Source organism: Cannabis sativa, chromosome 1 (assembly GCF_029168945.1).
Source record: "Cannabis sativa cultivar Pink pepper isolate KNU-18-1 chromosome 1, ASM2916894v1, whole genome shotgun sequence".
Lineage (NCBI taxonomy): Eukaryota > Viridiplantae > Streptophyta > Magnoliopsida > Rosales > Cannabaceae > Cannabis > Cannabis sativa.
In genome coordinates, this window is record NC_083601.1 from 52,982,696 (window position 1) to 53,008,661 (window position 25,966).

The following is a 25,966-nucleotide window of genomic DNA, read 5'->3' on the forward strand; positions in this document are numbered from 1 at the left end:
GTATGATTTGGTACATGTCAAAGTTCAAGGGGCAAAAATCCTAATTATTTAATTTATTGTTTATCATTAATGATATTTTGTTTTTTAAATCAATTTACTTCTTAAAATGTTATTGTGTATTAGAGCACAATTGTAAATATTGTGCTAAATATAAAATTTGTTCATTTTTTATACTAAATTTAACACAATATTTACATCATGCATTAGAGATGGTCTAACAAGTTAACATCATTGTCATTGTGTACATTTTTTTTTTATCGTTCTTGATCTTATTTATTTTAAGAAATACAGTTTAGCTAGATGTCGATCAATTTAATGCATTATAAATTTACATGTCTTTTTTTGAAAAAGAAAAAAAAATGTTCGAGGTAATGGAATGGACATGAGTTGCAATTTCTAGTGTATATATATATATATGATCAAATATAAAGCACAACTTATTATGTTTTTCTTATTACTAACCAAAATCAAATGCAATGCATCAACATCCAACATATGATACCAAGTGATTTGATCTTGGTCAAGTGGTCACAAATTTAGAGCCATTTCCAGTTTTACACTAGTAAACTTGAAATCAACTACTTCTGAAGCTGGGATTTGTAGATTTCCAGACCTGAAGTGGCTGGTGTTATTGGAGAGAACCTGATTGAGAAGGAATGAGGAGCAATGGGGATGAGATACTCGTCGTGAACACACGGCGACCAACTATCATCTCCACCCACCCCCATGTGCTTGTGGTCTAGATGAACCTGTAACAATAACAACACATCAACTTATTTTCAATACCAAACTTTCTTGGTATTCAAATTATTTTCATCTTGAAAGAAATAGAGGAAATTACCTCAATGTTGTTTTCTTTGACAAGATCATCATTATGCTTTGCCTGGTCAAGTTGCGCCGTTGAAAAGAAACTTGCACTCATTTGCATAGGTGGAGAGTTTTCGTATTTCGAAGCATAAATGCCAATACCATTCATGTTTTGGAAAGTCACCCATCTAACATCAGCCCTGCCTGAACATTCCCCGGGAACAATGTAGGGAACATACATCTCATCCACACTTTTCTCGTAGATGTCGATTTGGGCAGCGGCTTTTCTGTCTGGATAACATTCAAATGGCCCTCTTCCATACCATTTTACCTGGTCAATTGATTTTTCCAAATGAAACTCAACTCCCACACGAGGCAAAGGTGGAAGATCAGATTTTGGTACTACATTGCAGTTCATAATGACATCACCAGAGCCATTGATTGTGTAAACAACCTCAGTTTTAATTAAAGCTGTTTTGTTTACCAAATTAGAGGCAGAACCCTCCTCATCCTTTGGAACTCCAAGAATAACAACAGCTATTTCCACAAGATGGTCTGATACATTCTGTATAGAACAGCTTTCGGTTATGTACTGAAGAGTATCGAGCTGAGCAGCCTTCCACCGTGCAAGGTAACTTCTGGATTCTCCTCCTTTGTCATTATCAGTTGGTGCTCGCCAGAAGCATGGCGATACACCTTTACTCATCACAACAACTCCTTTAACCTATCATTTAGTAAAATGTGTTTAGAATCCAAAACATTCATATGTACAGCAAGTTTTTCATCCAAAGGTAAGTGTGTTCGGGTTCAAGCCTTTCGAAAAATTAAATTATCAAGAGATAATACAGCAAAGAATACCCTTAGATGTACATGAATACAAAAGAAAACATTCCACACAAGAAAAACCATTGTACCTTCCAGCTTTCAATTATTCCAGATTGAACATTAAACACTATCTCCCACAAATCTTCCTTACTCATTTTAATCGTGTCCCCGAGAATTTCATTAGCAAAGGTACCATCAGTAGCCCTAATCTCCTGAAAAACATAGACGGTTTAACGCCACACTTATAATCAATTCTTTTTATATATATATACATAAAATAAAAAAAAAGCAAAATTCAGTATCAACACCAAAATAAGATGTATAAATGAAAGAGTGGCTACATGTTTAGTATTTTTTCCTTTGGCAGGCAGCTGGACTTGTGCAGACGAGATGACATGACCAGCTTCAACCCAGATTGTGGAATCCAAAAGCTTAGCCGTTATCGTTACTAGAATCTCTTCTGCGGATGATACGAGCCACAAATTATACCATGGAGATGACTCCCATTCAATATCATGTCTATCCTGAGGTTCTATTACTGGGAGAGATAAAACTCCAGATCCAAGTTTACATCCATCCCCGTGAGCAGCCCAGGTGAATTCCAATCCTTCGGTTGTCACAAAAAAATGAGTGTTTGTTATCTGCAAGTTTAAAATAGGTTAAAAACTTTTCAAAGAGAATATGATGAAGCTTAAAGAATAATGTGTAACTACCTTTAATGAACCTCCGGTAAATGCAATCTTGATTGGTTGATAGAGATACTTTACTTCTGCAAACAACAAAAAACCATGTAAGAAAACTGATATATAGTTTATGTTATATGTATACGTACACATGATAATTCAATTATTTACATGGTACACATAATAATTCGTCAAGTTACCATGCAGTGCAGGATGAGGAGTTCGATCTGGCCAAGTAACGCCATTCAGGCAGAAGTTCAAATCATTAGGAACATCGCCAAAATCACCTCCATATGCCCAGCGTTTGACATTTTTCCCTGTATCCTTCAGTAGAGCCTGTGAGCAGCACAAAATTGTTAGCATATTACGATTGGGGTTGAAAGGGGGAAACAAAAGGACTTTGACGCAAAGAATCAGGAAAGCATTGGAAGTGAATATAATGAAATAACTGACCAAAGAAAGCAGGTGAAAAAACATTGATCATGAATTGGAAACTGTGTAAATATCTCTAAAGGTAAGGATTCAAAACCTGATCAACCCAATCCCATATAAAACCGCCTTGGAGACCAAATGTGCTATCAATTGCTTCCCAATATTCATGTATATTACCACAGCTATTTCCCATTGCATGCGAGTACCTGCCATTCAATTTTTTAGAAACCTTAAGCATAGATAAGGGCGGGTTTCTCATCTATTTCTTTCTTTGTTTGCTTTTTTTCTGAATGAATGAAGCTTTCATCTATTTTTGATGACAAGAAAAAAAAAAAGTTGAATATCAAACTCATACTCGCATAATATCAGTGGACGAATTTCATTTGGATCATTTGCAATTTTCACTATGTCCCAAACCCGCATGTACATAGGGCATACAATATCTGTGGATGAGGTTCTTGAACCACCTCCTTCATAATGTACCAACCGAGAGGGATCCTTTCCTCGAATCCAACCTGAAGCATACAAATTTAAGATAAACTAATCAAGAAAAAGCAGGGAGCATTTTCTTTCGAAAACATCAATAACAAAATAATAATAAAAAAAACATTAAAGGATTGTATCCCAGATGAGAACAAAATGAGATCTTAAAATTTTAATTTCCTGAAAAAATCAAGGTAATTTAATGACTAAAACATTGGTATTCCTTAGTTAATCTTGCAGTTGGGAGTCATTTTTCTATTTTTGCTAGTTCTTCTCTGTTAGCATTGTCTTCATTTAATTACTAAAACTACAAATTGAAAGGGAAAAGAAACACAAATATATACTTCTTCGAGAAAAAAAAATGTGTAGAGACAAAATTGATACCAGCTAAAGCAAAATGATTTGGTCCATATCCAGATTCATTTCCCAAGGACCAAGAGATAATACAGGCATGATTTTTGTCTCTCTCAACCATGCCTACGACTCGGTCCATCATAGCAGCAGCCCAGCTAGGTTCTAAAGTAGGATGCTTCACATGATCACAATAATCAAAACCATGTGTCTCAATGTTGGCTTCATCTATCATATACATGCCAAATATATCACATAGCTCATACCAACGACGGTGTTGGGGATAATGGCTGTTTCTCACACCATTGATGTTGTACTGCTTCATCAAAACTAAATCCTGAATGCAAAATATTCAAATGTAAGAACACATAAAAGGACAACAATGGGTTATAAAATAAAATTCGAAAAGAACTTTATGTTACTTTTATAAATAAAATTCAGTTGTTACCTTAATCATGCAGGACTCTATGTTGGTCTTCCCCAGGCGTGGATGGTGTTCATGCCTATTCACACCTCTTATCACGATTGGCTGCCCATTTACAAGAAGCTGCTTAGGAGCTTTTGATACTTGTCGTATGCCTACCAAGCATGATTCGCAGTCAACCACATTGCCAGAAGCATCTTTGAGGAGGACAACAAGAGTGTACAAATCAGGCTGCACAAATACACAAAAGGATAAATATTCCATAGAGTTACACATCAAATGATGCTTAATTGAACATTCCAACAAACTACAACGTTATTCGTCTTGTAGAAATCTCGAACATCTAAAATGGTAGCCTCTTCCGAGTTTTCACATCTCTAATGATTTTAGGTTTAGTTTTATCTTTTAAACACAATTTTAAAAAATTTAATACGCAAAAGAATTTCAAAAGCTTCCTCACTTTTTCTGCAGACCAAAGCTTGGGTTTATCTATTTTCCCACCAATCCAATAACCCTGAAAGCCTGGACTTGCACCAGTTTTAGTCTTGAGCTTCATGTTAGCCACATTAGAAGAAAGTAGATCAGCATCTCCATCACCCTTGTACCAGCTGGTAGTATCATAAAGGGAAGCTTCTATGGTGAATCTGGAAAGAAGTGTGTCTTTAGGCGTTGCCTGCGAATTATCTATTTTCACCTCAACCTGGAAAACATGTTAGCAACAGGTTAAACTGTTTCCCATATAGACATAGTGAAAATGATTAGTTAGCAATGTAATCTCAACTTATTGCAATTAATTAGTTCTTATCATCATGAAAGTAAGGAAAACAACTAATACCATAATACCAACCACATTATATATAAACATATATAAATATTTATATATATATATATCAACAAGAAGCGAGAAGTGTATCAAAGGAAGGACCACAACAATTTTTGAAGTGTATGTTAATAAAATAATAAAAAATAAAACACGGCGTTTTTAGGATGGTGCTTTTAGTAACTTTTCCTGCTACTCAGCCCAACAATTTTTGGATAAAGTCTCATAAATACTGTTAAATAGATACCTCATGTGGTTTTTCACCATGCTATGTATCAGTTATTTGCAGCTTTGTTTATCTGTTAGTTTATTGACTATACAATGTAACATACAAAGAATTTTTAATTTTCTTATTCGTACTTTAATGTAACTCAATTTAATGTATCTATTCGTACTTTGAGAAGTGATAATGCCAAAGAGTACATGTCTGCTCAATTTCAATCTTATATGACCTCTAATGGCATGCTTCATGAAACTTCTTGTGTTGATACGGCACCTCAGAATGGTGTTGCAGAACGTAAAAACAGACATCTTCTTGAAACTGCACGTGCTCTCTTGTTTCAAATGAAAGTCCACTAAACCTTTTTGGGCGCGATGCAGTTTCCACGGCATGCTTTCTTATTAATCGCATGCCATCCTCTGTTCTTAATGGTGAAATTCCATTTAAAATTCTTTTTCCTAATAAGTCATTATTTCCAGTTGCTCCGCGAGTGTTTGGTAGTGTTTGTTTTGCTCGCGATGTCCGTCCATCTGTCACCAAATTAGACCCTAAGGCACTAAAGTGTGTCTTTCTTGGTTATTCTCGTCTTCAGAAAGGGTATAGGTGTTATTGTCCTGATCTCAACAAATATCTTGTTTCTATTGATGTTACTTTTGTAGAAAATACACCTTATTTTTCATCTTCCACTACTTCTACTAGTCAGGGGGAGGATGATGATTTGTTGGTTTATTCTGTCACATCCTATGCGCCTGTTACATGTTCTGGCGGGTCTCTTGTTCCTTCACCTGCCTCGGTCGTCACCCCCACAATGTCTACACCTCCACCACCTCCACCACCTCTACCACCTCCACCACTCCCTCGGCCTCCTATAGTTTACACCAGGCGCCCCCCTCCTCCACCTCCTGTTTCATGTCCTGCACCTGCATCTTCGTCATCAGATCCGGAAATCTCAGATGATCTTCCCATTGCACTACGTAAAGGTAAACGCCAATGTACTTTTCCTATTACTTCTTTTGTGTCTTATAATCATCTCTCCTAAAACTGTTCGAGAAGCGATGTCTCATCCTGGTTGGCTTGCTGCAATGATAGAAGAGATGAATGCTTTGGTTGCGAATGGTACTTGGGTCTTGGTTGATTTACCTTCCGGAAAACAGGTCATCGGGTGTAAATGGGTGTTCACGGTTAAATTCAATCCGTACGCACAGCTTGCTCGCTTAAAGGCTGTCTTGTTGCCAAGGGTTATGCTCAAACCTATGGAGTGGACTATTGTGATACTTTTTCTCCCCGTTGCTAAACTCACATACGATTCAACTGTTCATTTCCATGGCAGCTACTCATCATTGGCATTTGCATCAACTTGATATTAAAAATACTTTTCTTCATGGAGATCTGAGGAAGAAGTGTATATGGAGCAAACCTCCTGAATTTGTGGCTCAAGGGAGTTAGGGTGAGTTTGTCGTCTTCGCAAGTCTTTATATGGTTTGAAAGAAAGTCCTCGTGCTTGGATTGGTAAATTTAGTCAAGTTGAGAGATTTGGTTTGTTGAAAAATAAGTAAGATCATTCTGTGTTCTATAAAAGATCAACTGGTGGTATCATTTTGTTGGTTGTGTATGTAGATGACATCGTTATTACTGGAAGTGATACTGAAGGCATCTCATCCTTTAAGTCTTTCATTCACACCCAGTTTAACACGAAAGATTTAGGAGAGCTCAAGTATTTCTTGGGAATTGAAGTTACTCGGAGTAAACAAGGTATTTTTCTGTCTCAAAGAAAGTATGTACTTGATTTGCTAAGCGAGACAGGAAATTGGGATCAAAACCCCGCAATGCTCCAATGAATCCGTGCATCTTACACGTGATGGGAAACCATTTGAAGATCCCGAGAAATATCGCGAGGTTAGTTGGAAAGTTGAATTATTTAAGCGTGACTCATCCGTATATTGCATTCCTGCTAGTGTTATCAGTCAGTTCATGTCTTCTCCAACAATTCATCATTGGGCAGCATTAGAACAAATTTTATGTTATTTAAAAGGAGCACCAGGACGAGGTTTAGTTTACAAGGATCATGGACATACCCAGATTGAGTGTTTTTCTGATGCGTAGGCGGGCTCCAAGGTAGATGACGATCCACTTCGGGATATTGTGTATTTGTTGGGGCAATTTGGTCTCTTGGAAGAGTAAGAAACAAAATGTTGTATCTGCATCCGATCGAATCGAATATAGAGCTATGGCCCAGTCTGTGTGTGAGGTAATATGGATTTATCAGCTTTTGACTGAATTCGGGTTTAAGACTTCTATTCCAGCAAAATTATGGTGTGATAATCAAGCTGCTCTTCATATTGCCTCGAATCCCGTATTCCACGAGCGAACTAAGCACATTGAGATTGATTGTCATTTTGTTCGTGAGAAAATTCAACAAGGTCTGATCTCCACAGGATATGTGAAGACTGGAGAACAACTAGGAGATATTTTTACAAAGGCTTTGAATGGGGTGCGGGTTGATTATCTTTGTAACAAGCTGGGCATGATTAACATCTATGCTCCAGCTTGAGGGGGAGTGTTAGATATTAGATGTATATTAACTGTAAGAGAGTTAGATATTTAGTAGATATTTAGTAGATATTTAGTCTCCTAACTCTGTATATAAATATGTATTATTCTATGAAATCAACACACAATTCGAATCACTATTTTCTACACTTGCAAACAAAAAATCAATTGAAAGAGAATAGGATGAAAATTTTCTAAGAAACAAAAGAAATCTACATAAGCATAGATAATATGACAGAAACAACAATTAAAAGAATAACTTCACAAGGTAGAAGCATGAAAAAAATTGTCAAACATCTCATACTGATTCATATGGTATTACAAATTCAACAGAGAATGGTAATAAACTCTTGCCTCAATGTCTGCAGAAGCAAAATCCTCAGCCAAGTTTGATTTGAAAAAGTAGTCCGCAATGAATACCTGCAGATCAGAAATTATGTTATTTTTATTTTGCAGTACTCCCGTGGCACTGATCAATATGGATCCAGCTGCCAATATATAGGAATCAATATTTAAACATGTGCAATCAGTGTAAGGAATCAACACACTGTTACATGTCAACTTTCAGATTGTATAAATGTTTCATGACAATACAAACCGGTGGCTTTGCTATAAGAAGCACATCACGATGAATTCCAGATAACCACCAATGATCTTGATCTTCAAGGTAAGAGCCATCACTCCATCTAAGTACTTGAACAGCTAGAACATTCTTACTACCCTCCGAACCAAAAGCATGACAGTGATCAGTGATTTCAAATTCAGCAGGTAGTCTACTATCTTGACTGACCTAGCACAAAATCAGATAGTTTGTTAATACATCTGACTGGGAAGTTTTGACCCAGAAGACTACATAAATGAAAGGAAAACGTACTGCACCTTAACAAGTAGTTGGTAAAATAAAGTCCTTACTATTTATTACCTATATCCTACGAGGACCCCATTAATCCAAGCAAAGAAAGCTGAATCAACAGCTTCGAAGTGCAAGAATATTCGACGACCTATCAAATTGTAATAAATATATCAGATGATGTAAAGCCAGTTTAATGTTAATGTTTCTGCATTTATACATCAACTATGCCGTGTATACTTGTATAGTATAAACAAACATTATCGAAAAGCGAATTAACAGATAGCTAATATCAATATATTAACTGTGTATTTTACATATGGATTGCACATTGCAATGATTTCACAATAATAAATAAGGAGAAAAGGGTCAAGCAAGACTCACTCAAAGTAGATTTGGCGTGCATTGAAGAGAACATTACCTTTCCATTCTTCAGGAATATGAAAGTATGTTCTGTAGCAGCCAGTAGGATTTTCCTCAGGGACAAAAGGTGGATCAAGTGGAAACGGATATGTGGTATTCGTATATATTGGTGTATCAAATCCATGCATCTGCCAGTTTGAGGGAACTGTCCCATCCCATTACAGAGACATAATAAATTATTAAATAGCATGTAAAGAAAGATTAGCTAACAATGCTTGTAGAGAGCTATTATAAAAGAGGGTATATCCTATCAAATTAACAAATAACAAAGAGATTACATAGGTATGCATACCAGGCAAAGAACTCCATTCAAAATCCTGAAATGAACCATCAAAAAAGTTCTGAGGAACCTTATTAGGACTTGAAGCCAAGAAAAACTTCCAATACCCAGACAAAGATTTAATGAAAGGCAAATTTTCGACCCAAAAGGAAGCACTCTCTAGAGCTGCACGCACAGCATCATCATCCCAAACAGCAGAGTTGGCCACCAAGTAATTCACTTTATTCTGTTTATACCAGTATTTAAGAGATCCTAACCGGCCATCAATGGAAAAAAAAACAAAATTATGAAAGCAAAAACAACAACAATTCCCATTCTAAAGCACAAAAATAAGAAAAATAAGCATATAACATAGCAGGAAAAGTCAACCAAAATTAACCTTTTCCCATGATAAACCTGCAACTAGTAAGATAATGTAGTGAATTATTTCTAAACAGAAAAAACACATAATATTTTTCACTACACACCAGGATCAATGGATCATATTTGTTTGGGTAACAACTCTCAAAACAATAATAATAATAATTATTCACTTTCAAATTTCTTTGCTTAATCTTTATTTTCAATCACAAATGTGGTCTAAGAGTTACCTAGATTGGAACAATGCATACATAATTTGTAGACTAACTTTTCTCAGAATTCAATTCAACGAACTTTCACAGGGAAACATACATAATTTGTAGACAACAAATATATAAAAATATATGAATACCTTCAAGCGATTCATGAGAACGGAAAGTGACATGTGGGTCTCTCTTGTTCCACTTGATGAAAGATTGGTCTTCCCAGAGCTTAGGGGTAGTTTGGGATGGAAAAACAAGGTGACCCATTAAAGAAGTAGTACTCATCAATGGATGGATTCTGTTCTGTGTTGTTCTTCTCTTGTTATGCAGAGGAAAATGAAGGAGAAAGAGGAAAAGTTATGGGAGGATATCAATGGCTGATATGATACTGATAGTGTGGATCGCCACTAACTCCATTTCTTTCTTTCTTTCTTTTGTTTTTTCTAAATTCTAAATAGCTAAGTCCACAGTCTACTTTCCCAGTTCTTTTTTGTATTTTTACTAGGTTGTGTCACGTGGGGACACGTGTACACATGATGAGCTTAACCATTGTTACGAGCACCAATCACACGGTTTTTTATAATTTTTATTAAAATAAAGAGAAATACTAAAAAGCATAGTATACAACTCCTCTATCTATTAATATTATTATTAATCTAATTAATTATTAAATTCGCTAATTAATCACAATACAACTTGTTAGAGACCATTATAACAATACCTAATAATATTTTTTAATATAATTACCAATTTATTGATTGATTTTAGTTATTATTAATGTTTTCTCAATCTATTTCTTCTTCATTCAAACAAAAAAAATCTATTTCTTCTTTTTTCTTATGTGTTTTTGTTTTTTTGTATTTCGCATAGTTATAATATGTAAATTTTTGAAAATGTTTCAACAGTTTTATGTTAAAAATAGAATTTTTAATATTTTTGTTTAAAAAATATTAAATTTATTTTTAATACTATAAATTATTTAAAAAATTTTAAAAATTTACAAAAAATAATATTGTAAATATAACATCAACAAAAAAATTTAAAAATAAAATATTCACATTCCCATGTAATTTATGTAGAGATTAAGCAAAAAATTATAATAAAAAGTTATGAATAGTCCTATTATTAATGTTGTTGTGTTCCACTTTCATAATAAGTGGATAAGAAAGAAAGAAAGAAAGAAAGAAAGAGAGAGACCTTCCAAAAGAAAAAATGGCATCAACGCTCTCTTCTCTGACCACTCCAACTCCAACTACCCAATCCTTCTTTCCTTCTTCTTCTTCTTCTTCTTCTTCTTCTTCTTCTTCCAGATTCCTTCATTTCCCTAACTTCACCTCTAAATCATTTCCCAACTTAAACAGACCACTCACAAGGCTCCACGTGTCCTCATCCTCTCCAACAATCACCAACACCAACAAAGAAGAAACCATCTTCTTCGACGGTGGGGCTCATTACGGTGACCTTTTGGCGAACCTTGTTCTGGGTTTCACTCTGGTTTGGCTGCCTCTCACAATAGCTGCGGTTTCAAGAGCTTTCTTTCTCAGGTACAGATTCACTAACCTGCGGGTGACTGTCATATCTGGACTGACGGGTGAGGATAGGAGTGATTTCTCGTATGAGGTGATAAAGGACGTTCAGGTGGTTCCTCGTTTCATTGGTGAATGGGGTGATATTATCATTACTCTTAAAGATGGTACTAAGGTTGATCTTAGGAGTGTTCCTAAGTTTAGACAAATTGCTAAGTATTGTCTCTCTTTAAGGGCCTCTCAAAACCCTGATTTTGTCAACCAAACACCACCGAAGGGATTTTAATTTACTTTTCTACTACTATTACTTCTACTTCTTTCAATACTAATTGTTTATTTTATTTGTATATTGCTATAAAAGAAGCACTTTGAATTTATATGGTTGTTTTAAAGTCATGCTTTCCAAACTTATTGTTAAAGATACCACATTACCTGAAAAAGTAATGAAAATGTTAACTAGTTAAGTTTACAGCCAATAATAGAATTAACTTTAAAATGTTAATTTGATATAATAAAAAAAAATAACAAATCTCTTCTTTTGCTTACTAATTAACTGGGTTTAAATTCCAATTAAACAGCAGAAGAGACAGCCTAAGCTTCTTCTCTTTAGATTCAATTAAATTGCAAAAATTAACCCAAAGAAAAGCACTAAACCGATGCTGATAATTACACAGCCATCTGCCACTATATATACAATCAAAATAGCAGACAGCAAAATATCTCAACTCAAGGATTTACAAACTGAAAAGACAGCAAAAATTAAAAATAAAAATCCTCGAGAAATTCCAAGAAAAAACACCAAAAAAATAGGATGCTTTTGGTGGCCAAAGTGCCTACTACTGTGCCTTCTCAACCTCAGATTGCTGCTGTTCTTGGGTAGAGTTCTGTTCTGGGGTAGAAAACTGTTCCGAGGAATTGTTCTGTTCCGGGGTAGAAAACTGTTCTGGGGTAGATTGTTGTTCAGGGGTGGTTTGCCGGTCCCGGTTCCCTCCAGGTTTTCGAAAATACTTTCCATTAAAAGCTTCTGAGATGTCTGGATACTTGCTCTTAACTAAGTTTTCGAGGCATTTCCGGTACGAAAAATCTTCTTTATGTCCATCGGTTAAGACAACATAAAAGCACCTGGTGTCCTGGAAACGGAAATGCTTGCTCACCTGCAATATCATTAATTTTATGTTTTGAAAAAAGTTGATTAGATTAGAAACAATAAAAACTTCATTTCAAATTATACAAGTTTATGTGTTTTCTGATTATATTCATTCTATTATACTACACAACATAATTTATTTAGGAGAGAATTAGAACATACCATGATGTAATCGATTCCACAACCCATTTTGCTGTCTTTATCCGGGTGATTAGCAAAGACATTGTCAACTATATACGTTTGATCTTCAGATGCCAGTGGATCGCCATCATTGTACCTATGGAAACCATGTAATAATGTCAAAATAAATTAATACAAATCGGAATCTAACAAAAAATGAACTGTTAGAATTTTACCCGTCCTTATGCATGATCCTTCTGATGGCAAGCATGATCGGTTCCACAAGAGAGAGGGGATCTTGTTCCTCAGTTGTGAAAAGATCTAATCTTTGTCCTGTTGCAGTTCTTTGTACAATTACGGTTGAGTTTTCATTACCCCAAGGTTTATTTGGACGGTTCTTCTTTATCTTCCATCCTTCATCTGAGCCCCATCCACCTTTCCTGAATGACTCCCCACCTTGCTTTCCCCATTGATTGGGTTGTTTTTCATCACTGCCTCCCCATTGATTGGGCTGTTTTTCATCACTGCCTCCCCATTGATTGGGCTGTTTTTCATCACTGCCTCCCCACTGGCTAGGTTGTTTTTCATCACTGCCTCCCCATTGGCTAGGTTGCTTTTCATCACTGCCTCCCCATTGGCTAGGTTGCTTTTCATCACTGCCTCCCCATTGGCTAGGTTGTGTTTCATCAATGGGTTGTTTTTCATCTGAACCCCAACCTCCAGAGCTGCCTTTCTTGAATGACTCCCCACCTTTCGTTCCCCATTGACTGGATTGTTTTTCGTCATTGCCTCCCCATTGACTATGTTGATTTTCATCAGTGGGTTGTTTTTCATCTGAACCCCAACCCCCAGAGCTGCCTTTCTTGAAAGATTCCCCGCCTCGCTTTCCCCATTGACCGGGTTGTTTTTCATTTGAACCCCAATCCCCGGCAGGGCCGGCACTGCCTTTCTTGAATGATTTCCCACCTTGCTTTCCCCATTGACTGGGTTGTTTTTCGTTACTGCCTCTCCATTGACTGGGTTGTTTTTCATCCGAACCCCAACCCCCAGCGCCACCTTCCTTGAAAGATTCCCCACCTTGTTTTCCCCATTGACTGGGTTGTTTTTCAGCACTGCCTCCAACACTCGGTGACAGCCAAGCATCTGAAGTTTCTGCAATTTGCTTTGGTGATGAACCCCAGCCGCTGTCATTGGGTTTTTTAGAGGGAACATCTTCACTCTCAGTTTCTGTAGTCTTTGTCCCAGAAGACCAAGCATTACATGCAGATTTGGGGCGGTCATCTTCTAGCACAGCTTCAACACTTGCTTTATCGGTTCCCCACACAGATTTTGTTGAGTTTGCTCCAAAAGAATTGGCATTCCACCCACCAGCATGCTCTGCTGATGAGGAATCCCAACTGTTGTCATTGGGTTTTCTAGAGGGAACATCTTCATTCTCAGAATTTCGTTTATTCCCTCCTGACCAAGTACCCCGCCCAGATTTGAAGCGGTCATCTCCGGACATAACTTCAGCCCCTGCTTTATCTTTTCCCCATGCAGATTCAGTTGTCTTTGATCCAGACAACTTGACATTCCACCCACCAGAGTTGGAGCCTGAATCAATTTCACCCCTAGATGCATTGTTGCCCCATGCAGATTCTGTTGTTTTCATTTTAGAGGATTCAATTGTCTTCGACTCAGACGACTTGACATTCCACCCACCAGAAGTATTGTCTGAATCAACTTCAACCCTAGATGTGCTTTTGCCCCATGGAGATTCTGTTGTTTTCATTCCAGAAGACTTTGCACCCCACCCACTAGAATTGGAGTTGTCATCTTCTGAAGCAGTTGTTTCCTTTGTTGAAACATTGTCCCAAGCTGAACTGGCGGCTCCCCAGGTGGATTCAGTTGCAACATTCTTTTCAGCCGACTTGGAATTCCACCCACTATTGGAGCTATCTTCTTTACCAGATGATACCTTGCCCCATCCTCCATTATCAGTATCCTGAGTTGCTTTGGAACCCCAATCATCATTATTGGTTTCCTGAGTAGCTTTGAAACCCCAATCATCATTATTGGTTTCCTGAGTAGCTTTGAAACCCCAATCATCGTTATTGGTTTCCTGAGTAGCTTTGAAACCCCAATCATCATCTGGAATATCTTTAAATTCATCACCATCTTCAAAGACTGGCTTGTCTTGGTCGAACTCGAGCTCAGGTGATGCACAAACTTCACCGTCATCTTCCAGTATAATCTCCTCGATTTCTTCACCGAGACACCCAGTAGTTGTTTCTTTTCCAGATGCAGCACCCACAACACCAAGAAAGTCATATACATTGTTTGTCTCCTCTTGATTTAATCCCATCTGGAACAGAAGAGAAAATGACAGAATGATTATTCTAAAAGCTAGCAGAAATAGCATAAAAGCTTAAAACACTAATGCAGTAAATTATGAAATACCTCTCTTGTGTCCCAGAGGATATCAAACCTCGAGCCAGTACCAACAGCAACATGTTTCGCCCATGAACATGAAGCAACAATGCTTGTCAATGAATCAGTATGACATTTTTCAGCTGCACGCTCAAAGCATCTTTTTGGTGTCTACAACAAGTAACAAAAATGTAAAATGATTAAGTGTAGAACTAAAAGTGTTACTACTATGTTCTGTTCAACGAACTTGACTAGCAATTTCAACTTATTACCGTTAGTGTCGCTTCAGTGAATGGGACTTGGATATTAAATGACCGAGATAGAGCCTTGTAGCCACCAGAATTGAAGCCAATCAAATTTCCAGGACACGTCATACTGTTAGCCAAGAGGATGAGATGCTCCTTGAGAACACCCTTGCTCACCTTTGATACTGATGTCGAAAGGCGCTGCAAATGAAGCAATATTGTGATTATGACAGGAAACCAACTTATCTACAATACTGGTCCAGAGCTACCTATCTTTATTTAACAGTATACAAAGACGGTATTTATAAATCAAAAGAACAACAAGGAAACCAAAGTTACAGACAACAATAAGTAAAGAGTTTATTCAAACCACCATTTTTTAACACTTTTATGAAACCCTTTAGTGAGCATGAAAAAGGCAATGCTACAACCAAGAATTAATGAAATTGTTTAGGGAAATTTGTTTGCATGGAATAAACTTCGTAATTTCACAGGATTGCAAAACAAAGGTCGATTGAAAGAAAATTTACCAAATAACTCAATTGTTAAGATCAGCGAGGACCAAAAATAATAAAAAAGAAAAAAAAAAGATGTGTGGGAAGGAGAACCATGTAAAAACACATACAGAAAAGTGTTGGAAAGATTCCCCCACCAGGTATACTTCTGATTCAGCATACTTCACCGACAGGAAAATCTCTACTGAAGATAGATGGAACTAGATTATGAAGAAACTTCAAAAGATTACCTGAATTGCTTGATCAAAAGCACAAGAAATTCCCAGCAATTTCTGGATTTGTTTAATTCCATATGGGATGGATCGCTTGGTATCTATCAAATGGAGTACAGGGAGGCAAGAGTCAAGGACTATCCTCCATGCATCACCGCTTTGCTTGACTGCTGACTTCTCCAAAACAACATCCAGAGCCAATTCACCCCTCCTCTCAGAAATGTGCGGATGTCTTATCCAAGTTGTTGCCTCAGGACTAATCCAAGTTATATTTGCCGAGCAAATCCGGGAGTCACCTGCACATTTGATAGATTCCTAATATTCAAATGCTTGTTCATAAGATGCAAAATAAATGACCATCCAAATGTGACGGTTTATAAAATTCTAGGACTCGAAACTTGGGACCTCAGAGGTTGCAGGCAGCAGGAAATTTAAAATAGATGAAAGTATAAAGACAATAGAAACCTTAAATGCCTTAAATATATAGAATTCTCGTTAATCATAAAGGGAGAATAACATGGCAAATTGATATGGGAGAAATCATAATGATTTCAGGTCCGTAGTTTAGTACTCACATGGCAATTTCGAAGGCATTTGGATGAATTTAAAAATAAAATAATCAATGCCAAATCAGCTAAATGGAATATATTTTTCTACATTTTACATTCTTTTCTTTTTGGAGGGATATTAAAAGAGACTTTCTATTGTTAGATGGAGAAAGAAAATTATATGTCATATCATCTTCAAATGCTATATTCTAGAACTGAGATTAGGTTTTATCTTATATTGTGTAATTGGAATTTTATGTGGCAAGAGTTAAATACTTAAATTCCTAGTTGATTAAAGCATAAGTTAGTCAAGTTGCATGCACCACTGAGTATATGTTATCAACAATCCATACCATTGGTAAAATAAACAAGAAAAACAAAATTAAACAAATAAAAAGTAAAAAAGCAGACTTTAAAGGAGTATTTAACTTACCTTTGATAACCGTTCCTAAAAGAAATGGACATACAGAATCAGCAAGAATCTGTGAAGATTCCTCCAAAGTAAGACTCATATCTTCCTTCAAGGAAATCAATAAGCACGGGACTTCAGATGTTTCATCTGGAGACTTGTGGAAAGAGCAACATTCACTGCAAGGATGCAAGCATAAAATCAGATCATATAACTTGGCAGTTCCAACCGATAAAGCTAGGGTTACATAATAATCATCTTCTTCCATGTGTAGATCTTAACCAAAGGAGAGCAACGAAAACACAGTAACACAAGGTCTGTAAATTACTCATCTATGTTTCACCCACCTTTCAGTCGACAGCGTACTAATTAAGAAAGTATCACTTAACAGAGATTGGGAATGTTTTTTGTAACAAGTTCTACATTGATTTTGGGATATTGGTTTTGAGTAGTTCTATTCTATGCACCTATTTATGCCTTAAGGGCTTTGTTGCTACTGTTTTCACATATGAAAAAAAAAACTACAAACTTCAACAGTGTCCACAAAAATATAAACATCTCTATAGCAGTCATAAAAAATCCTCTACTTCATCCAGGTACATATGGTAAACACCAAAAAAATCAAATGGTCACTTACCTGACAGATAACAATGCTGTCTTTAAATGTTGCCGAATTTTCTTCCTCCGTAATGAATTAATATTCTCTTGGCATTTTTCAAGTATTTCATTGATACCAATATTCATCCTTTTCAACATCGACTGTTTAATACAGCATCAGTTAGTAAACACTTATACACATCTCTCAAGAATTGAGTAACAGCAACTTCAAGATCATTTTCTATAAGTTTAGTAGGAGTTATTTAAATTTAGAATATTTGAGGGGAAGAAAGAGGTCCCAACCTCATTGAGATGAATATGACCAACTAGACCTGCATTCACTTCACACCCACCAGAGGGATCCTGGTTCCTATATCTGTGAATCAAAGAAAATTGGAATTAGGAGAAGATGGCTAAGCCAAATAGAAGTCACGTAACATATCTGTCTATGAAATTATCTAATCAACACACCAAATAGATATTATGGAGAAAGAATAAACTGTACCAAAGAACAAGAAACTAATAAAGAATGAGCACAATTAGAAGGTTGAACTGAGACACCCTGATGAACAATATTATATAATCTTATATTCTGTAACTTTGCTTAAACATCTACTTCTTGTAGTGGTACTTAATGACAAATAATCATTTCCAAAGGACAAGCGACGGTGCATCCTGTCCAAGGGTCAAATGCGGCAAAAATACAAAAAACAAAATAGGGAGCTGCAGAATTTGGGCAACGGAAGAATTGGCAAAGGGAAGCACAGTGGTGTCCCATTAAGCTTCTCCCGCAAAATGTTATGAGAAAGCAACATCTCCAGAAGAAAAAAAATAAAAACAAAAGGTGGTGTACTAATTAAAACCCAGGACAATTTTTTTTTAATTTCCAAATTAACAGCAATATTTCTAGTATTATTGATCCAAGATCAAAATAAAAGGGTGAAATATTGACATATAAAAAAAAACAAAAAAACATAGGCATCGAGGAGTACTTAAAAATCAAGATCCAAAGAATGGATATTTCTACCCTCTATGGGAAATACAGGAGCAATGATTATGGTTTTGGATTCTAGAAGGAATTATTTTTTTTTTATTTTTTTTATTTTTTTTAATTTTTTTAAGCCCTGGATTCTAGAAGGAATTATTGAGAGCCTGTAGTTAACAGGACTATTTCAAGATGAGTTAATAGGCTTAAGCAGCATACTTGGGGAGAAGTTGCAATTGTGGGAGACTTCAACTTAGTAAAATGAACACAAGAAAAATTTAACAGGAATGCCAACACAAGTATAAAGCTTTTTGATGCTTTAATGAGAACTATCTGCAATTATACATGGAAGATAAAAGAGTGATTTTTTTCCCCAAATGAAACAACACGTATTATTATAGCGCGGAGGTTAAGCAAAGGAGAAGTGGTATTAAGACATATGAATGAAGATATTCAATAACATGTATAAGAACTTATAAATGGAGAACATAACTGTGTAGGAGATAAAGAAAAAATAACCAGTTGAAGGAAAATGTCTAACATACTCAATCATGAACTCCACTGCAGTATCTTTGAGGCTGACTTTTCCCAGTTGATTCTTCACCAGATAAGCAGCATTTTCTTGGCAGTAATTTCTCCCACAATAGCAGTCATTCAAATACAAGATTACACGACGATCAGTAGGCTCATTTCCAAAACTGACCTTACACAGCAGTATTTCCTGAAGACAAAGTATGAAAAACAGAAGTTACACCTTACACCAAACACCAACGTTTAATAATGTTCCCAACAATCAAGGCAGACAGCAAGACAGAATAAAACAAGGGAAAACAGACATAGAAAATCCTTTCTTCTATCAACCCCCCCTCCCCGAGCTTGTAACTTATTATTTGCATAGGCAGAACATATTGGAGGCCTAACATGCTCATTCATAGCAAAAATAAAATAACAACTATATGTGTATGCACAATAAATAATCACATTAACTTCTTTCTGAAAACACAAATATAGCCAAAAAGGATCAACTACCTTCATCATCTCCCATGAGTTATTGCTACTTGGACTGGAATCGAGAACTGCTTTATAAGCAGGATTTGACATGGCAGTTGCAGCTAACACACCAACAGGTTCACCAGCAGGATATAAATTTTGAGCCTTTGTTCCATATTCAAATTGAATGATTGAGTTACTACAAACATTCCTAACAGTGCCATCATAACATATGACAACATCTCGAAGAATAGCCATTAAATTCTTGAACAAAGTTCCAGGTTCTGTTAATCCTCTTGATGACCGAACAAGTATTTCTCTAGTAGATATTGAATGGACCATCTCTTCATATGGATCTAAACCATAGAAAAAACAGCTCCTAATAAGGCCATGCTCTGCAGAAGGGTAATCAACGTTTGGAGGATATATCCTACTATATAGATCGGAAACATCCTCGAACAAAGTCTTGGAGTAGAATTTTCCCCTGTCAGACATCTGCACTCCTAAAAACCCAATTTGTTGAACAACTTTGTTAACTGCAGAATCGCTCTTGGTGTCGATCAAATCTCCCAGAGCTGACGAATTCAGAAAAAAGTTCGTGACAGAAGCTTTGATAGACCGAATTTCATTCTCCAAATTCAACTCCACCAGCTCATTATACTTTGATCTAAGGTGGAACAGCAGAGGAGAAATAGCCTGAATATCCTTCTGGATATTTGTAATGGCCTCCAAAGAAATGGAAAAATCTTCCAACCCCACACTAAAACCATGTTCAAAAATGTTCTCCATCAGCAAAGGCTGTACAGAATTGAAGAACTTCAAAACCTCTTCAGAACCTTTCTTAAAGAAAATCGAGGTCACAATGTCACTAATGACTGAAGAGATTACATCTCTGTTGAAATCCAAGATTAGTATTTCACTTCCTTTAACCAAGAATCTGTCCCCTGAGCAATCAAATGAAGCAGGTAAAGCAGATTGTAGAACTTGCAATGCAGTCCAATGTGGGTCCAAAAAAGGAGCCTTCTTCCAAAGAGCAGGTTGTGGCAAAGAAGATGAGGAAAACATGGCCAATTGTTGTGCTGATACCTTGTCCATAAAATATGTCTCAAACAACATCTTCAATGACAGCAAAGAGTCACTGGCCAACTGCAAGATAAGGTTGCCACTATGTGAGCTAAGAAGCTGCTTCTCTACAGAAAAAAGCTCCACAACTTCTGCTCTTGCTGCAAGAGACTGGGGATAGAACAAGTGAATACAATCTCCGTCAAAATCAGCACTCAATGGTCCACAAATAAGAGGGTTTATCTTTACTATATGATCATCATGAACATATACTTTCAGTGCTTGAAGCGAGTGCTTATGTGTAGTAGGAGGCCGGTTGATGAAAACTATATCCCCATCCATTATCCTTCTATGTACAACCTGACCAGTTCTTAGGAAAGTATGCCCCTTAGATCCCTCCTTCAAGGAAAATCTAGTTGAACCATCTATAAAGGTTAAGCACAAGTTATTATCTACAAGATTTTGTAAATAATTAATGTTGTGATCATTAACCCTCTCTTCGAAAGTTATTCCTTTGGCGATATCATAAGGGATACCAACCTCGTTGACCTCTTTATAAGCATCACCAGTTATTACAGTTCTAGAGGAGAAGCCTGAACCCTTTCTGATAAACAAGGTCCTCATCTTTTCTAGCCATACTTTGGTTGAAGAGCTCTTGGCTTCTTTGTTGACACCAAAACGCTCATCAATGCCACGGGACGCCTTCACAGTACCCCGAGCTTGAAGATACTGATCAACTGCTATCTGCAACTCATTGGCTTCAACTTCAGTGGATTCAAAGTTCGGTATACTTCTTGAACTTTTAATGATTTCCACTTGCCTTAGAACCTTTTTTAGCATCGCCATTGAAGGATCCTAGAAAGAAAGAATGTACAGGAATGAAAAGTTAATTAAAAAGGGTAGAGAAATGGGTCTACAATTAGAATCAGCTGGCCAATTTAGTTATATTGCAATTGTCGTACCGTTGACATTATAGTGATGCCATCAGAAATTTCTGGTACCGATAAACAGTTTGGTGGAACAGGTAAGAACTTGAGGATGTAGCCAGATTGAGGGAAAAAGTGTTTGCTCTCAAGCTTCTTTATTGTTTCACTAGGAAGTCTCTTGATTATTTCGAGTACCTGTTAGTAATTACGAACAATTAAAAAAAAAGGTATAACTAAAGAACACCACTGCACTCCAGCACAAGCATAAGCACAAAGTCAAAAACTGTTACAATCAACAAAACAAAGACATACATCATATCATTTATATTTCCATTAGCATGTATGCAAGATAAAATTTTACTTCAAATACAAGAAAAAAAAGAGTCAACATTATTATTTAGAAAATAAAATGGAAAACAAATATATGTATAGATACATATATATTTATGTTTAAAAGGTATGTAAGAAAAAAAAAAAGGAGGGGGGGGGGGGGGGGGGGGAGAGAGAGAGAGAGAGAGAGAGAGAATACAAAAGATGGTGTTAAAAAAACAATACAACTTCGTTACTTATAAATATATACAAGCTGTTCTTAAGGTACAAATGAAATAATACTTCTAATAAGGCTCTTCAATGCAATAACATCATTGCTGCAGAAAAATGCATAGGATTAGCAGAATCACTGAGGAAGGCCCTCACGGACCCGACATTATCTCAAAAAAACTTAATGGAACATGAAAGGTGAACCCTTTACATAAACAAGCAAAAACTAGACCTAAATAACAGAAGCAAAGAACACATAATATTAGAACAGGAACAAACCTCGTCAGGGAGCAAAGTGCGTTTTGGAAGATCCTCAGTAAGAGAACCCCCGTACCGATAACCATATCTTTCTAAAAATTTCCAAAACCCATCGGGAACTCTTTTCTTAGATGGTACCTTCAATTGTAAGTACCAATATCCATCTTTATATATGTCATTGACTGAGACTTGTGTGGCTTCCTGCTCAAGATGAAAACGCAGTTAAAAAACATTTGAAGAAAGTATCGATGAGTTACTGATAGTAAGACACCCCTAAGATCAGACACATCTGAACGTCTCAAGTAAGACATCCGCAATACAAATTTGTAGATGATTTGTCTCCAACATTGTTTAAAAAAAAAAAGACAGAAAAAGATAAAAGTTATGAAAGGTGAAGAAAGAGTAGTAAGTTAATACACTTCTTAAATTGAAACTAATTTACTCCAATAACCAAGAACCTCTTAAAAACAGTTTATGACATGTATCTATAGCATTTGTATCTCCCAAAGTAGTAAAGTAAATTGAATCTTGAAACCTGTTTAGAACAGGCAATTATAGCATTTTTTTATCAAAACAAGTAGAAAAGTAAATTCAACCACTTGTACGCACCGGACAACACGAACCCAATAGCTGCTCGGCAATACCAACATTCTTCGCAGGAGACTGTAAAGCATCAATCCAGTAAGATTATAGCATGTACAATATAATCACAGAAACAATTAATTTTGCAAAAAATTACATGTATATATAAGATGAAAGAGCCCAGGACAACTGCTCATGACTGGAGTACCAAAAGTACAGCAAAATATGCACTTGTAAGACTTATGAACCTAACAAAATTCTACTACAGTTTTTGCCACTTAACCTTCTGTGTATTTTGATTTTTCGGTATCAAAACGAAGCAATAACAAAAAAAAAAGAGGCTATTTCACAAAATTACTTTTTTACTCAACAGTTTAATCATGTAATAATAAAAATAAAATCTTACAATCAACATACAAGAAACATGCAAATAACAGGAAAAAAAAAAAACAAATTTGTGTATTACCTTGTTCTTTTTCACTTTTAAGCACTTCAAGCACAATAAATTCAACATACGCCTCAATTCACTAACATGGCTGGGATGATATATCGCTACTGGCAACTCGATATATCCAAAATGACCTGAACAATACATAATGTACTGAGATACTTTTGCAAAATATGCTATAAAATTATCATCTGTCACTTGTGCACGAACTTTCTCTTCTAAGACATGGTAAACATGTCAAACTAAACTTATCAACTGCATCATTTTATTCTTTTGAAACCTTTTCTGTTAACAGAAGGTCAGAAAGACAAGAATGAGAATAAATCATTACACACCTTCACAACTTCCAGCTTCAGAAGTGCCACACGACTCACATCTTCCAAATTCAAGAGGAAGGCCAAGGTAGGGATTTGTAAGCTGACTGGCATGAGTAATAGAGGACCCACTAACAGATGCTGTACACTACACCCAAAAAAATGGTAATCAATATTTAATATTAGAACAAAGAAAGTTCTATTATAAACCAATCAAATGTAAAAAATGGAAATAAAAAACTAGTGAACTGCTCTTGACTCACAATTTCCTTGTGACTTGCCAAACTAAATTTGATACCAATAATCTCTCCATCAGAAATATCTGAGAACTCGGCGGCTTCCTCCATATCTAATAACACAAAGTAAAATCAATTCAAAGAAAGCATATTAACAAAAGAAAAACATTTACTGCAAGGCAAGATAGTACAATGTATTTGGTTCATAACTCCATAATATATAATCGTATTTTCTAATAAAATGTGTTATATAGCCCCAAAATATAAAAACTAATAAAACAATAAAGAAGAAGAGAAAAAACTAAATTTCCTTTCATCTTTCTCAACTGAGAAAGCGCTTAGGTAAAAAAAAAATACAGAGAAATCAAATATAATTTTATAAAATTTATAACAATTATAAACATATATTTCTTTTTCTTTTTCTTCTTTTTCAATAGGAGCAACTATAAATATATGAAAAAAGAGAACAGATATTTTCTTAAAAATATAAAAAATAAAAATAAAGTCTTATCATATAATTTTGGCAAAACAACTTTCCTGTATATTTTCTCTCACAAAAAAAAAAAATCAATCAGAATTCTAAACAAAGCCTAAAAATAAACATGCAAAGAGGGAAAGGTGAAAAAAAAGGAGCAAAATCATCAGAGTTCTTATTCGACATTTACCTCAAAAGTTAACTAGGAGCAAATGCACTACCCCAACTTCAAATCCCTGCAAACAAAAAGACATTTAGCGTGAAAAGAAAGAAACAACATCTCTGTTTGGTTAAAGAGAAAATGAAACTGAAAAATGCAAGATCAGTGAAAAAATCCTTAACCTCAGAATCGCAAAATTAAACTAAAAGGCTCCATCCAAATAAACAAAAACAAAAACAAAAAGCCATTTTACCACTGGTTTCGCTACCAATGTTGTTTCAGTTTCATTTCCTCGACAACAAATCACCAAGAAAGAAAATGCAAAAACACAAAAAGCATTACAGACGAAAATTTCCACTCCCCGAGCCGTCCAAACACATGATTCTTAAACCCTAATAAAACCCCAAAAAAATGAAGAACAAAATGGATTTGAGCGAGCTAAGCTAAACGAAACAAAAATCCTTTTTCTCCAACTTTGAGATGAAATTGGCGTACCGTGAGACGAAAATGACCGCGCTGTTCGTAGTTTCAGGTGCCGTTTTTTCTCTGTATATTTCTAGAGAGAGAGAGAGAGAGAAGAGAAAGAGAGGGAAATGGTTTATTTTGCATGAGCAGCCTTTGAGTAATCGCAGCACTGGTCACTAGGGGAGAGTGAACCAGATTAGCGAAATTACTAGATTACCCTCATTGACCAGACTCTTTTTTGGAATGAATGTTGGTTTTGAATGGAGGGTATAAATGGAAATTTCGAAATGAAACGGTCTGGTAAAGTGCCTTCATCACTCCCCAAGATGGGAACAAACGAATCAATTTTGTGTACGAACGAGAGAGAGGAAGGAAATAATTCTTTTTATTTTTTTATTTTTTTTTTGTGTGTTAAATATTTTCTTTTTCTTTTTTTTCAAGTAAAATAATTTTTTTTGTTATTATTTAATGAGTTTTTTTTGTTAATAGGAAAGGTGCAAATTAAATATAAGTTGTAATATTTTGAAAAGATTGTACAATTATTTTTAACTTTCTTTAACTACCCCATAGACACAAAAATATGTAAGGATGATTGTAGGTTGTAGCCCTACTCCTATGTTGGTAGAGGTAACAATAAAAATAAATTTTAGGGAAGAAAGTAAAATGAGAGCAAAATTTACTATATGTTTGGTAGAAAGGAGAGAACAATGGAAGGAGAGGAGAAGGGGGAGAAAAGAAGGAGAGAGTGATTCTAAGAAAAAGATAAACAAAAAAATTAAACAAAATATATCTTCTACCCTTTAAAACATAACGTATAATTATATTAAAAAAAAAGTTAATTATGGCAAAACTACTAATATTTTTACTTTATTTGTACTTAATTCTTATAATTCAATTTTTGCAGCAAAACCCCTAAAATTACGATATTGTTAGCAATTTTAATTTGGGGAATTATCCCATATGTTATTTTTTTTAATTTTTTTTTTCAAATTTACGGTTTGGGTTTCTAAAGTGGTTACAGCGCTAGTTGCAATAGGGGTTTTTATACGATTTTTTATTGCAATTTAAGTTGCAGCGCTAGTTGCA

At 35.7% G+C, this 25,966-nt stretch overlaps 3 protein-coding genes across 4 annotated transcripts; 1 reads left to right on the top strand and 2 right to left on the bottom strand.

Annotated features, from left to right (window-relative positions):
* Window positions 1-383: 383 nt before the first annotated feature.
* Window positions 384-10,756, bottom strand: LOC115704857 (uncharacterized). Its single transcript, XM_030632067.2, has 17 exons — window positions 9,861-10,756; window positions 9,161-9,400; window positions 8,867-9,013; window positions 8,518-8,596; window positions 8,194-8,380; window positions 7,950-8,015; window positions 4,466-4,705; window positions 4,030-4,236; window positions 3,615-3,918; window positions 3,103-3,262; window positions 2,845-2,953; window positions 2,516-2,651; window positions 2,346-2,401; window positions 1,974-2,273; window positions 1,722-1,844; window positions 842-1,531; window positions 384-749 (listed from the first exon to the last, which is right to left on the bottom strand). The coding sequence occupies exons 1-17, from the start codon at window positions 9,994-9,996 to the stop codon at window positions 579-581; spliced, it is 3,351 nt and encodes a 1,116-aa protein (XP_030487927.2). The 5' UTR covers window positions 9,997-10,756; the 3' UTR covers window positions 384-578.
* A 113-nt stretch (window positions 10,757-10,869) lies between these two features.
* Window positions 10,870-25,304, bottom strand: LOC115703950 (DNA-directed RNA polymerase V subunit 1). 2 transcript variants are annotated; one of them, XM_061108575.1, is made up of 19 exons: window positions 24,911-25,304; window positions 24,446-24,491; window positions 23,808-23,893; window positions 23,566-23,692; window positions 23,249-23,364; window positions 22,810-22,863; window positions 22,222-22,401; window positions 21,439-21,597; window positions 19,454-21,331; window positions 18,970-19,145; window positions 17,743-17,815; window positions 17,480-17,601; window positions 16,867-17,021; window positions 15,904-16,181; window positions 15,186-15,359; window positions 14,944-15,084; window positions 12,741-14,848; window positions 12,547-12,661; window positions 10,870-12,391 (listed from the first exon to the last, which is right to left on the bottom strand). In XM_061108575.1, the coding sequence occupies exons 3-19, from the start codon at window positions 23,889-23,891 to the stop codon at window positions 12,074-12,076; spliced, it is 6,258 nt and encodes a 2,085-aa protein (XP_060964558.1). In that variant the 5' UTR covers window positions 23,892-23,893; window positions 24,446-24,491; window positions 24,911-25,304; the 3' UTR covers window positions 10,870-12,073. The 2 variants fall into 2 exon arrangements, with proteins under 2 accessions (XP_060964558.1, XP_060964559.1); XM_061108576.1 differs by lacking the exon at window positions 24,911-25,304 and adding an exon at window positions 24,669-24,813.
* Window positions 10,924-11,614, top strand: LOC115706689 (uncharacterized). Its single transcript, XM_030634405.2, has one exon. It carries the CDS (start codon window positions 10,924-10,926, stop codon window positions 11,521-11,523), a length of 600 nt encoding a protein of 199 aa, XP_030490265.1. The 3' UTR covers window positions 11,524-11,614.
* Window positions 25,305-25,966: the final 662 nt, after the last annotated feature.